This window comes from Hypanus sabinus, chromosome 16, assembly GCF_030144855.1.
Source record: "Hypanus sabinus isolate sHypSab1 chromosome 16, sHypSab1.hap1, whole genome shotgun sequence".
NCBI classification, from domain to species: Eukaryota; Metazoa; Chordata; class Chondrichthyes; order Myliobatiformes; family Dasyatidae; genus Hypanus; species Hypanus sabinus.
Genome location: NC_082721.1, coordinates 83,982,770 through 83,996,849, shown reverse-complemented (window position 1 = coordinate 83,996,849; position 14,080 = coordinate 83,982,770). Strand labels below are relative to the sequence as shown.

General features: G+C 42.0%; 1 protein-coding gene across 3 annotated transcripts in view; it reads right to left on the bottom strand.

Moving 5' to 3' along the window:
* LOC132406525 (far upstream element-binding protein 2-like) overlaps nt 1–13,248 on the bottom strand; it is an 80,164-nt gene extending 66,916 nt beyond the window's left edge. For 2 of the 3 annotated variants that reach the window (XM_059992318.1, XM_059992317.1), the window contains exon 1: nt 12,901–13,247. In XM_059992318.1, coding sequence (XP_059848301.1) covers nt 12,901–13,032 — 132 coding nt within the window. In that variant the 5' untranslated portion in view covers nt 13,033–13,247. Of the gene's footprint in view, nt 1–12,900 lie in introns of all 3 variants that reach the window. The other variant, XM_059992315.1, reaches the window with a different exon arrangement.
* Between the last annotated feature and the right edge of the window lie 832 nt (nt 13,249–14,080).

Sequence of the window (14,080 nt, the reverse complement as noted above, 5' to 3'; positions counted from 1 at the left end):
GATGTACTGTTCTTTTTGACGTTCTATGATATATTGAAGAAAAATATGGTGACCAGCAAACCAGTGAAGCTGGACTTGTAAAGGGTCTTGACCCAAAACACAGACTGTCAATTATCCTCTCTAGATACTACCAGATGAACTGAGTCCTCCAGTGTCTGCAATCTCTTGTGCCTCCAGAGAATTGACGGTGAGTTGGTAGACTATAATGCAGTGAAAATTATCTAGTCAGCAACCTAGTCTAACAGGTTTGTAACAAATTCAATCATCCTCCTGCCGCAGACTTTAGAGTCCAGAACCAAATAAGAGATGTTAAAGGAAAAGGAGTCAAGATTTACCTCTCAGATTGGTATCAACTGCTAGAATTGAATGTGCAGGAATATCTGCTGAAGCTGTCCAGACACTAAAAGAGACTGAACTCTCACACTGCAGCCTCACACAAATATAAAGGCTGCTGGCTCTTTAATTAGAGCCCGTTATATGATACCAGATCAATAACTAACACAGCCAGTATCTCACCTGGATATCTACCAAGCATAATCAATAACCAAAACATGGTTCAACAAGTAACACCTCAGTCAGGACAGACACCAACGCATCAGCAGTAAAAAAAAGATTTAAGCCATTCAGGACTGATCTCTCAAAGTAACTTGAACAGAATACCAAAAATTTCCATGTTACCAATCTGATAGAAGCTTGGTCAATTTCAAGAAGAATAACAAACTCATTTCAGTACTGTGCATGTCTTAGGCACCCTAGATTGTTAATATAAATTTCATTTTAAAAGTTTATTTTTTACCTTCTGCTTTAGTATACCAGTAGAAAAGAACAAATTTTAGATTTCCAAACTTTCCAAAAAAATTAGATGTTACAGAGAACTCATTTTTAATTAAAGAAAATAACATTAAGAGACCACTTTTCAAATAAAAACTTGTTTAGTTTGTAGGTACTGTACATAGCCCAGTGCATGATTAAACAAAGATAACAAAAGAGTTAAATGAACTCACCTGATTATTTGAAACAAAAACAGGTACAGAAGTAATCAAACTGGGTGAAGGACACCAAACCAAAATGTGCAGGTGAGGCAGGAGTAACAGTTAAACCTACAAATCATTAATTCTTACACCATGGCAAGAGTGGGCTTAGCAACAAGACACAAGGTGGTCACCCTACATCAGTCAAGTTTTTCCAAAGCAGAAGTTCCACGGCAGACAGAAGTGTCAGAAGTGTCGAAATAGGCACGGTTGAGGAGTACAAACGCAGTGGCCAGCCATGAGTGCAGCAGAAGAGAGGTGATATCAAAATGACATCCTTTCTAAATTGGAAGTCCAGCACTGCTATCGGCTCTGAACTCACAGAAACCACTGGAAACGAAGTACACTCCTCTATTGTCTGGAAAAGTCTTGTCAGAAGTGGTCTTTGTGGAAGAGTTGCTACCAATACCCAATCCTCCCAAGCAGAAACAAAGATAGATAGGTAGATAGATACTTTATTCATCCCCAAGGGGAAATTCAACATTTTTCCAGTCAAGAGACTCACCTACACACAAAAACACAAAAACTGAGGTGCTGAACAATGGCAGCAAGCGCTCTGAACTGATTAGTCAACATTTGAAATTTATATAAGAAGTAGCTGGAATAGGCAATCTGACCCATCAAGCCCACTCTGCCATTCAATATTCATGGCTGATCTGACCATGGACTCATCTCCACCTACCTGCCTTTTCCCATAACCCTTAATTCTCCTATTATGCAAAAATCTATAAAACCTTGTCTTAAATTACATTTACTGAGGTAGCCTCCACTGCTTCACTGGGCAGAGAATTCCACAGATTCACCATCCTCCGGGAAAAGTTCCTCCCCTCTCCATCCTAAATCTACTCCCCTAAATCTTCAGGCCATGTCCCCTAGTTCTAGTCTCAACTACCAGTTCCTGTCTCTATCTTATCTATCCCTTTGATAATTTTAAATGTTTCTATAAATTTTGGCTCAAACAGGAGGCACTTTGTCCGTAGAAGAGCTGGAGGTTCCCTGCAGGTTTGGGACTGCATTTCTGCAAAAAAAAAAGTTAGTAATCTGCTCAGAATTAATGGAATCCTCAATGCCGAGAAGTACAAGCAAACTCACACCCATCACACAGTGCCGGAGAGGTGGCTGATTGGACCCAAATTCATTCTCCAGCAGGACATGACTATAAACAACACAGCCAAGGTCATAAAGAACTATGTGTGTGGCATCCGTCAGTCTCAAGAGACCATGGATCTGCGCCTGGAGAGTTTTGATTCAGCTGCTGATGGTGGTGCAGTGTCTGTTGTGGCTGTACAGGCCCACACGGGAGTGACAGTCTCGGTAGCAGCGACTGCATTTGAAGACGCTCTCCTCCAATGTTGCCGTGTTGTTGTCTTTTCGGCGAGCGTGCTTTTCCTCGGCAGCAAGCCTCAGTTTCTCTTCTCCTCGCTCCAGCCCTCTGTGTAGTTCTCGTCTCCAGCATGAGCAATCGTTCGTGACGTCTTCCCATCTTTTGTCGTCCAGGTCCATTGACTTCATGTCCCTTTTGCAGACGTCTTTGAAACAAAGATGAGGACGTCCTCGTGCTCTCTTGCCAGTGGTCAGTTCCCCATACAGTGGATGTTTCGGAATCCTCCCATCCGGCATGCGATGTACGTGCCCCAGCCAGCGGAGGCGGTGTCGTTGGAGAAGGGTGAACAGGCTGGGTAATTGGGCGCGGGTAAGGACTTCGGTGTTGGTGACTCGGTCGGTCCATTTGATGCCCAGAACGCGTCTCAGGCTGTGAAGGTGGAAGGCAATGAGACGTCGCTCCTGCCTGGAGTAGAGGCTCCAGGTCTCGCTGCCGTAGAGCAGTGTGCTGAGGACGCATGCCCTGTAGACCGCAATTTTGGTGTTCGTAATTAGCTTTCTGTTCTCCCAGACTCTCTTGGTCAGCCTGGCGAATGTGGTGGCTGCTCGTCCGATCTGCCTGTTGATCTCAGAGTCCAGGGAGAGGCTGTCCGTGATGGTGGAGCCAAGGTATGTGAATTCACGGACTACCTCCAGCTCGTAATTGTTGATGTTGATGAGGGGGGGGTTGTTCAACACCTTGGCCCATCACGTTGGTCTTCTTCAGACTGATGGTTAGGCTGAATTCCTGCAGGCTCTTGAGAGATTGTCCATAAGTTGCTGCAGTTGCTCTTCAGTGTGTCGCCAACGCAGCGTCGTCTGCAGACAGCTGTCTCTGATGAGTACATGGACTTTGGATTTTGCCCTCAGCCGGGACAGATTGTACAGCCTTCAGCAAAAAGAACAAGGAGCTCTGCAACAGATGATAGGGCCTCCACTGAGCCCTGATCTCAGATTCATCGAGGCTGTCTGGGATTACCTGGTGAGACAGAAGTAAGCAAGACAGCCAAAGTCTGTAGAGGAAAAGTGGCAAGTTCTCCAAAATGCTTAGAACTTACCAACTGAATGTCTTTTTAAAAAACTGCACAACAGTGTACTTAAGAGAATTGTTGCAGTTTTAAAGACTAATGGTGGTCACACTAAATATTGATTTGATTTTTTTTAACTGTTTACTAACTACAGTAATTGTTTTGATATTTAGAAACTTTTCCTTGCATTATTTTTGATAGCACCTTTGCTTTAAAAAATGTTTTAAACATGTGCCTAAGACTTTTGCACAGTTCTGCACATACAAGGAAAGCTGGTTTTTACCTATCTTTATCTCAGTGAGGGTACAAAATTATGATAATAGATTGAGAAAATAGTTTCCACTAATACACAATCTTAAAATGCATTCTCACCACCTGCTTAGACTTATTTGATATATTTTCTATCCCAAATACCTCAATTCCCATCCTTTAAGAAAATGGACCATGAATTCTAATTTAATTCAACTTGGAATTTGATCCACTAAGTTTGAATCTTCATTTACACACAGCATTAACCACCCATCTTCTTGTGCAATCATCTTCAATAATTACAAGGCAGATATGGTGGTCTACAAGAAACTTTACCCCAGCAAACACATCAAAGTCTAGATGGAATAAATTTAAAAGGAGCAAAGAGCTTAATAGGAATACCTTCTGGTTGTCTAAAATTAAAAAAAAATTAGAACATTGAGGCAGGCATTCTCACAAAAATTATTAAGCTACAAGTGCAGGTAAGTGCAACCAGAAAAGACAGATACTCAAGTCACCATGGTAAGCCAAGGGTCCAGTTCCTAACTCTCCCATCTCATCTGTGACTCAACAGCCTCTTCCAGTTTTGGTTCTCCAACTAAGACAACTTCATTTATTTCAGCATCTTATGCACTTCATTCAATTTCATCACTTTTCCAAAAGAGCCAAACTATCAGTTATCAATTTGAAATTTAAAATTTTCCTTTAGATGATACCTGAACTGTATGCACATTACTCTGGATTTCTAGCATCTGTAGAATCGCATGTGTATTTCAAACATTTTCAGAATTCCAATAACCACAGTACCTTATTTTTGTTGTCAGATCACCTCGAACTCTAACATGGTTTCATGTCTATACCCAAATCTGGTTATTGCTCTCTCCGATTGAAAGCACAAAGGGAAGTTAAGCTGCTGAAGAAACCCATCTTATTCGAGTCCTGTTTCTGAAAACTCAGGACTTCTCCATATGAGGAGGGTAAAATAACTTCCAAATGACAAGACTGTAGACCACCTGCCCCGCACCCCACCCCCACTCTTTCCTTATTTTTATGATTAGGCATGGATCAATTTGATCAGATGTGGAAAGGTTCAGCAACTTTAAATTCCTGGGTGTTATTATTCCAGAGGACCTGTCCTGGACGCAGCACGCAAACGCAATTACAAAGAAAGCATGACGGCGCCTCTACTTCCTTAGGAATCTGCAGATTATCTAAAACTTTGACAAACGTAGAGGAGTGTATATTGACTGGCAGTGGTGGGGGGAGGGTGTGAATACTTCTTATAAGCAATGTACATGAAACTCTGTCATAGGAAAGCAGCATCCATCATCAGAGATCCCACCACCCACTTCATGCTCTGTTCTCACCGCTGCCATCAGTTATAAGGTACAAGATCCTCTGGACTTGCAACACCAATTACTACCCCTCAGCTATCAGGCTCTTGAATAAAAAGGGGATAACTACACTCACTTGTTCTACTACTAATATGTTCCTACAACCAATGATCCCACTTTAAGAACTCTTCATCTCACTGCTGTTATTTATTTATACATGCATATGCAGTTTGTCTTCTACACTCTGGTTGATCTTTCATTGATCCTGTTATAGTTCCTATTCTACAGAATTTCTGAGTATGCCTACAGAAAATGAACCTCGGCTTTGTAAATGGTGACATGCATGTTCTTTGTTAATAAAATTTACATTGAACTTTGACTCCTCAACCTACAGTTCCCATGTACTTTTGAAACATTCTGCAAAGAGAACCACACTAGGTATCACTCTTGGGTGATAAATGAGCCCTCAAAACAAACAATGTTTGTGAATAATTATGATTAACTGGTATAAATGCATATCCAAACCAAAAATTATGCAGCATCAACATAAAGTAAAGCCTGTTGGATCATCCCCATGATGGGTCATGAGGACCAGCTCAGTAGGTGAGCTCTAAGCAGCATCAACTGCAAAGCAACCTTGGTGCCAGACTTCTGAATTTCAGTGAGTGGTGGACACTCAAGTAGCATGGTGTTTACAGTGCCAGTGACTGGTGTTCAATTCCTGGCACTGAAGTATATTGCATATTGTACATATTGTACAGAAACCCGTTACTGCATGGGTTTCCTCCCACATTGTATGGGTTAGGATAAGTAAGTTGTGGACATACTATGCTAGTGCCGGAGATACTGTGACATTTATGGGCTGCCCCAACACTATCTTGGACTGTGTTGGGCATTGACACAAACAATGCATTTCACTGTGTGTTTTGATGTATATGCAACAAATAAAGCTGATCTTTAAACTATCTTGAATTGATATAAAAAAAAGTCCTGGACAAATAAAGACATCTATTCCAAGAATCTAAGGAACAATATACTATTGCTTCAGGTCAAAAGGTGTAAAAATAAAATATACAATTGTGTCTCTGAGCTTCATTATCACATGCTGTTAACTGGCTGCTAATGTGTTTCAAGGAGAGCTAGGCAATGATTGCATCCAACTGAGCCCAGTCACTTGCTCTTAATATTCAATGACATTAACACTACGATTTCTCACTACTAACAAACATCAGTTATAACGTTCAGTGAAGGGCGCCAATGCTTTTTTTTTGCTGGTGGGGGGATTGTTGGGGTTCTAACGTTTAGCTATCATTCACTCTTTGGGGCACTCCTCTGTTTTTGTGGATGTTTGCGAAGAAAAAGAATTTCAGGATGTATATGGTATACATTTCTCTGACATTAAATGTACCTATTGAACCTAATGGAGAATCAAAGCTGGGTAACCTGTATCAAATGACTCACTCCCGATAACCCAGTCTTTTCACTAACTACAAAGGCACAGGTCAGGAACACAGTGGAATGATCTCCACTTACCTGGATGTTCAGACCAAACCTAAACAGCTCAATGCCATCGAACTACCACTGCAATCCTTTTGTGCACCCTCAACACTAGTATATAGTGACAGCAACACATACATCATCTACTGCACTTGTTCATCTGAGCAAAACCACCAGCATTTCACCAGCCTGCAGTCTCTACCACTGAGTTTGACAACGGCAGCAAGCACACATGAACATCCCCTACAGGTTAGACCGCAAACACGCATCTTGATTTGGAAATATGCCACCAGGTCTTCCATGTTACCAGTTCCTTCCCAAAAACCCTGCGAATACTTGCACTAGGGCACTGCAGCAGTTCAAGGTGGCCGCTCACAACCAAAAAATGCTGGCTTTTCCAGTGATGGCCAGATCCTAAAAAAGTCAAGAACAAGGCAAGTTCCATCTCAACTAGCACCAATCTTTTATGCGTGTAAATCTATTTTATCTAGTTTCCAAGAGACAACCAGGATTTGTTACAGGATTTAACAAAGTATCACCACTTCTAATCAACCATGTTGGGCCTCAAAACTGACAATGAGTATCCTGCTTAAGTGCCCTTCTTTGAACTTGGTTTCTAACGTGTCCTTTATCTAACAAGACTCCCAACTACATTCATTCCTTTCCCATTCTTTGTCCTCACACATTTGCCCCCCACACAACTCAAGTGCAGGACACCTCTTAACTAAAGTCCTGCAGTCTCTATTCACAGGATGTTCCTCTAATTTCTGCCACCTACAGTATAATCCCAACATCAAGCACATTTTCTCTTCTTGTACTGCAGAAAGCTTTCTCCACAACTCCACTCTCCTTCTCACACAGCTGACCAAGATGCAACTGCTGCTTTTTGCCTTTTCCCACCACGCAAGGACCCAAACAGTCCTACAGGAGAAGAGATTATTCACTCGCAATTCTTCCAATTACTGTGATGTAGTCTCAACTGTATTGAGAGAAAACAAACAAGGCAATTCTGTGGATTCTGTGTAACACCCTTCTACTTTCTGGCATCTTTTAATTGACAGATCTAAAGAGTTCAGAAGAAAGGATATGTTAACATTTTTTTCCTTAAGTCACCGCCTGACCTCCAAGTTATGAGCATTATTTGCTTTAATTTCACATTACCTGCATCTGGGTTGTTACAAATAAGTTTCCACAATACTTCACCATCACCCCCTCCTTTTGTGCCAGTTATCCTCATCAATGCTCCCTTTGCCTTCTAAATTATATACATATTATATGCTTAATATATATTAAATATATATGTTAAAATATATTTAACTTTCCCTACTTGGATGAAATATCGTCAGTAAAATATTAACAGCATTCACAGCCTTAGACTAATCTGCTGAACATTTTCAACACTTTTATCCCAGCATCTACATTGTTTCAACAATTCTTCACAAGAAATTTTCAAGTGGGACTGTGATACTTTTCCTTGTTTTTTGTCAGGGAATAGAGTCAGTCAATTCTCCAAAGAGGGAAACAGAATAGTGCAAACATTTCTGAAAAATGAGAGTTCATACTGAGCAGAATCCTTGGTGTGAAATTGTCAAAATACACAACTTTCTTGTTTTAGCATCTTAATACCCTCCTTAAGTGCTAATACCACACTTTTTATTAAATACAAAGAGCAAAGGCATCTATAGCTCTGGCAACCGACTGCAAAGCCTTTTCAATGCATTACTTCATGTATGCTTACAGCCAAGTGAATTCACTCCCAGAACAGGAAGCCAGCAAAGATCACACTTGTTAAAGCTACTCTATAAACAGCCTCCAAAACTCAAGATAAAATGTGGATGCATTTTGCACCAGTAATACAGAAGGTATCACACGACAAAAAAAGCCAGGAATAGAATTACTGGGTAAAATATTTACGTAAATGTAATAAAGCTATTGTAAATTCTATCCCAATGCCTTCCTCCTCCCACCTCTCAAGAAATCAGGATGAAGATGGTGCCAGCAAACAACACAACCATGTGCAACATCCTCCAAGTGGTCCATGAAACTGTTCGTTTTACTTCTTTTACATCTTCATTTTCCTTTAAAATGTGGTTCTGGTACCATTGAAGCCTGTGATCTACAGTTTGATGGTGTGTTTTCAGGCCGATTATACAACCTGGTACTCTGCTGTCTCCAAAAAGGCTCCAGGTGAGCGGCCTCCAGGCCAAGAAACTTAGAGACCACGATCGACTCCATTTCTCACTAAGTTAGATCGAAAACACCGAGGTGAACAGGGAAAGGTGAGCAAGTGTTCAGCACCATCTACTAGCTTCTTGGTCGCTGCTGCTGGAGGAAGGTGTCTGCGTGAGTCTCTCACTCCCTCTCACTTGCTGCTGCTGAAGGAAGGCCCGTGTTCAAATGGATCTCTCTCGTTGATGCTATTGGAGAAAGGTGCTGAGGAAGGTTTAGTTGACGTGGTTTGAGGACTGGTGGCCTGCAGATAGCAAACACTGAGCTGAACTGACTATGGACTCCTCGATTTTGTGTTTTATATTGTGTGTTTTCACTAATTTTTTCTTGTTGCTGCTTGATCGCTTTGTTTTCTGTGCATGGGGTGGTGCTGCTGTTTTTTCTTTTAACATTTTCCATGTTTTTTTGTTTCATGACTGTCTGTGGAGAAGACAAATCTCAGGGTTGTATACAGCAAACATGCTTTGATAACAAATGTACTTTGAATTGTAATCTCCTTGGTTCTTATCACATCAAGTTATATCCAGTCTTCCAGAATCTTCACTTGTGTTTGATGATACCCCTGTGAAGCACTGCAGTTGGTTATATATTAATATTAGACAACACCATGTCATGACTCCATGTTAACTGTTTTCTCTTTCAGGTAATAAGGGTAGGATGAAAGTCAAAGCAGATGTCCATTGTACCCAAAAACTTTTTTTAAAACCTCTGCTGGAAAGCTGAACTACAATGCTAGAAACAATTAGCAGTTCAAAGAGAGTAGGTGAAAAGAAAAAAAGATTACAATAAAAACATTTAAGATCAAAAGTTTCTTGATTAGAACTGAGAAAGTGTTGTCAACCTGAAACAACTGTTTCCCCAGATACTGCCTGACACGTTGAACATTTCCAATCTTTACTGTGTTTAATCAATCTATATTCGCGGAAAATTAAGTTGACTGCCTGGGATCATTTTGGAGAACTGCTAGGAATTAACCACAGTGCTATAGCTACAGAGTCACATTTAAGCAGAACAACTAAAGGAAAGAGGTTTTTTTACTGAATGTCAATGATCTACAAATACTTTTAGCAGCTAACATCATCCCAGTGTGTATGGATTTTCAATCAGTTTGGACTGCCATTCCAAACACACAACCTTTATTCTATTACATATCACAACCATTGTCAAATCCAATTGCAAGTATCGCAATGTTGGCATCAAAGCACATACAGATTGCCTGACTGGGCACCAGTTTGTCATCTCATTCACAGAAACTACAGAAAATGGGGGTGGGGGGCATAACTAAATCTTATTAGTCACAAATGAAAAGATTACAAAAAAATTATACTTGCTTTCTCATTACCTTTACAAGATTACTTCTTTCTACTTACTATTAAAAATTGATTCTCAAAACATTGTACAATTTCCAGATGTACATCAATCAGTGCCAACTTTTCAGTCAAAGGCCACTTTTCTTGTAAAGCTCCTTTCACTCTCTTGTCTCATGAAAAGAACTGACATGAACCACCTTGACAATTTCTCTTTCTTACCAAGTAAATAATGTCATTCACTCATCTCGGATCAGAATTCTTCTTCTATATAGATAACATCATACTTATTTGTCAGCGTAGTAGAGTGTAATCATTTATACCATCACGAGCCCCGGTAAAGGCAGCACTTCAACCTAATACATTTCAAGGTGTTTCTCTGGACACAAGCGAAGTTTGGACAAATGTTAGGGTGTTCGACAGTTTTAGCAATCTGTATTAAAATACAGGTCACCAAGGATCTTCGGCAGATGAGTACAAGTGAATTCTTGCGCTTCCCCCCCCCCCCACTCTTAAATAGTTCATGCATTAACTGTAGGATTTAAAGTGAACCTTATGCTGCTGTTTGAGCTTAAATCCCGCATACACCTATCCCAAAATCGTATTTCACCAGGTGCCTTATCTGCACCAGGCCATGTGTACCCAGAGCTGGACATTAACCTTTTCTGCATTAGGACACTCAAATATTAGTTTCAAACAAAAGTGTGTGATAACATATTGAAGAACTCCAAAAAGTTAAGTAAAGACTTATTTCTTACTTCCCACCTGCAGGGAAAATATAAGATTGAAAAAGGAACAGAGAAAATCTACAAGGAAGTTGCCAGAGCTGAGTCATTAGGAAAAGTTGAACAGGTTAGGTTTTTATTCCCTGGAGCATAGGAGAATGAGGGGAGATTTGATAGAAGTCTTACAACAAAATTATGGGGGGTATAGATAGGGTAAACACAAACAGGCTTTTTCCACTGAGGTTGGGTGAGACAAGAACTAGAGGTCAAGGGTGAAAGATGAAACATTTAAGGGGAAGATGAGAGGGAAAGTCCTCACTCAGAAGATGGTGGGAGTATGGAAGGAGCTGTCAGTGGAAGTGGCGGACACATGTGTAAATGGAACTTCTGACAGAAGTCAATCTATGTACATGGATGGGAGTATGGCGGGCTTTCGTCTAGGTGCAGACTGATGAGGCTAAGCAGAATAGTTCAACTGACTAGATGGGCCAAAGGGCCTGTTTCTGTGTTGAAGATCTCTATGACTAACACTACAATTGTTCTCCCCATAAAATATATTTTATAATTCTTAGAATTATGATTTGTGACTTCACAGATACTTACCTCAATAAAACATCCAGAAATGTATTTTAAGGGTAGGATAGGAGGAAGTTTTATCTAGCATTTAATACTACTTTCTTGAACCAGTTTTTCTTCCAAAGCTAATTTAAAAAACACCTGAAGTAAAAATAAACAAAATAAAATTGTGGTTAATCTAAAGAGACTATCCGTCCCAATCCCTAAAGAATTGCCTGAGTCAAGTAAGAATACACTTCCATTCAAACAGAAATGGGGCCTTTAAACCAAAATCACGTAAAGATTTTCAATTTCCCCAAAGGAATGAAAAGCCAAATTTAAATGGCACTGGACATTGGAAATGTGAAGTAAAACTGAAAATGCTGAATAAATTACTGCACCTTAAAACTGAAAAGTTGACATCAGATAGAATTCAACAGAATTAATATTTTAATGTAAACTAAGATTGGCCCAGGATCAAAAACACAAACTCTCCTTCCATTAATGTTCTAACTCCAAACCCAACTTCCTATTTGCAAAGTCCTAAACATGGTGGAAACTGGAAATAAAATAGAACTGGTTAGGCAGAATCCAAGGAGCGACTGAGAAAGAATAACAGTGATCTATCACAAATTATCAGATCTACCTGAAACATAAACCCTCTCCTTCATCTACCTTCAGACGCTACCTGGTTTGAATGGTCCTTTCAGTGCGCCAAAATCCCCTAAAGGCACATCACAAGTGCTTATTCTAACAAAGTCAAACCAGCAGTACCATACAGGGAAACTTTAGAGCAAGTGATCAAGAGATTTAAGAATAATGACAGAAATCGGTTTGGGAAAGGAATTCCACAGCTTAGAACCTCAGTAACTTAAGGTATAGTGCCAATTGTTCAAATTCTGGAATTTAATGTCTAAGCATTTTTCAATATTACATACAAAGTGAACTGAAACAAAGCGTATTTTCTATGCAAATGCGCCCAAGCAAAATCTTTTTAGTCATATTCACTCTAAAGTGGACTGCAAATTATGGAAGTGCAAAAATTTACACTTGATTTTCAGAAGAGATAAAAAAAATCTAATTTTAACCAGTGGAACTACCTCTAGTGCTGAAGGACGGACGAAACGTGCGATGTGTGTTTCCCTTTCAGAACCTTGGAGGAGGTGGGATGGGTCGGGGGGAGGGGTGGAAGGATGGCATGGGATGGGAGGGAGGGAGGGTGGAAACAAGGAGCGGAAAGAGGGAGGAGGGAAGAGTGGAGGTTCTTACTGAGGTACCCCAATATCCGGCAATGTGGCTGTCTGGTGACCCAGCCAACAATGGGCGCATGGCCTGCCGCCCGCAAGTGAAATAAAATTCCCGCTCGACGTCCCATTCAATGACAAGGGGCTCGCTCTCCCATGTTCACCCGAGTGCCGGTGGGGCTAAGGGGAAGGGGGTGGGCTCCCTCGGTACGGCCTGGCGATCCCCGGCCCTCACGCCGCTCCTCATTACGGGAGCTCGATTTTTGTTCTCCCGCGCATGGAGCCCTCTCTCGGTACCTCATTACCCGACCCACAGCCCCACCATCCCCTCGGACAGACCTGCCGGGCCCGTTGCACCGCATCGGCGAAGGCGTCCGGCTTTTTGAAGGTGGCTCCAGCCGCTCCAGGCCCGGCCGCGCCGGTACCCACTGCGTGCGGAGGCGCTGCCGTAGCCGCCGCGAAATCTGCCATCAGCACTGCCGTCCCTCTCTTTCCTCCGCCAAACTGAGTTTACAGGCCCCGGCCTCTGTGATGCACGTCTGTATTTTTTTTTATTTTACAGACGCCTCCCTCCCCGTCCTGGAGGCAGATCGGACCCTCGTTGAACGATTAGAGGCCCGGCCACCGCCAGCAATGGCTCCCAATGCTCCCGCCTCAACACCGCCAACAGAGGAGGCGGGCACGCCGCTTGCCGCCTGATTGACAGTGATCTGCCAACCAATCTCTGGCACGAAAGCCCTGTCGCCTCGGAGCCTCGCCCCCTCTGACGTCCAGCATGATTGACATTGCGACCACAGAGTGAGAGCTCGGCGTGGGATCGCTCGACGTCCCGTAACCTCAATGGGAAGTGGGGGGGCTTCTGAGTGACGCCAACATGATTGACGCTCAGGCTGTTCAATCAGAATGTCCCCAGACTCAACCTGATCACTGAGATTCGCAGGTAAAAGGCTGGGAAGTGATATGAAGTTGCGGGAGGGAGATTCGCAAAAAGAGAGGGAATTGCAGAACGAAGATGTACCTTTGGAATTGACGCAGTTCCAGTTTTCTTCCTGCGCTGTTTAACATCCATGCATATCCTGCCCCAGTCGGTTTGTACGATTTTGCACTTCCAATCTTAATTAGCTGGGCATAAATTCAAGAGATTCTACGCATGCTGTCGATCTTGAGCAGCAAACGCAAAAGCCGAGACCTTTCCTCAGGCTGGAGGGGAAGGCGGAAAGAAGACAGGATCAGGTTGAGGGGGAGGAGTACAAGTCAGAAGACTATGCAGGCAAGTGTGCCAAACATTTGTTCACCCATCTGGCTACATATACGCCCCTTTCAGGGAGCAATTTAATTTCACTCCTGGGTCCCTCTGTTCTACAACTCTTCCCAGGACCCTACCAATCACTGAACGTTCAACCCTGATTTAGAACATAGACTGGTGCAACACCGTACAAGCCCTTCAGCCCACGATGTTGCGCCAAAGTTTTAACCTACCCAATGCTTCCCTCCCACATAGCCCTCCATTCTCCTTTCA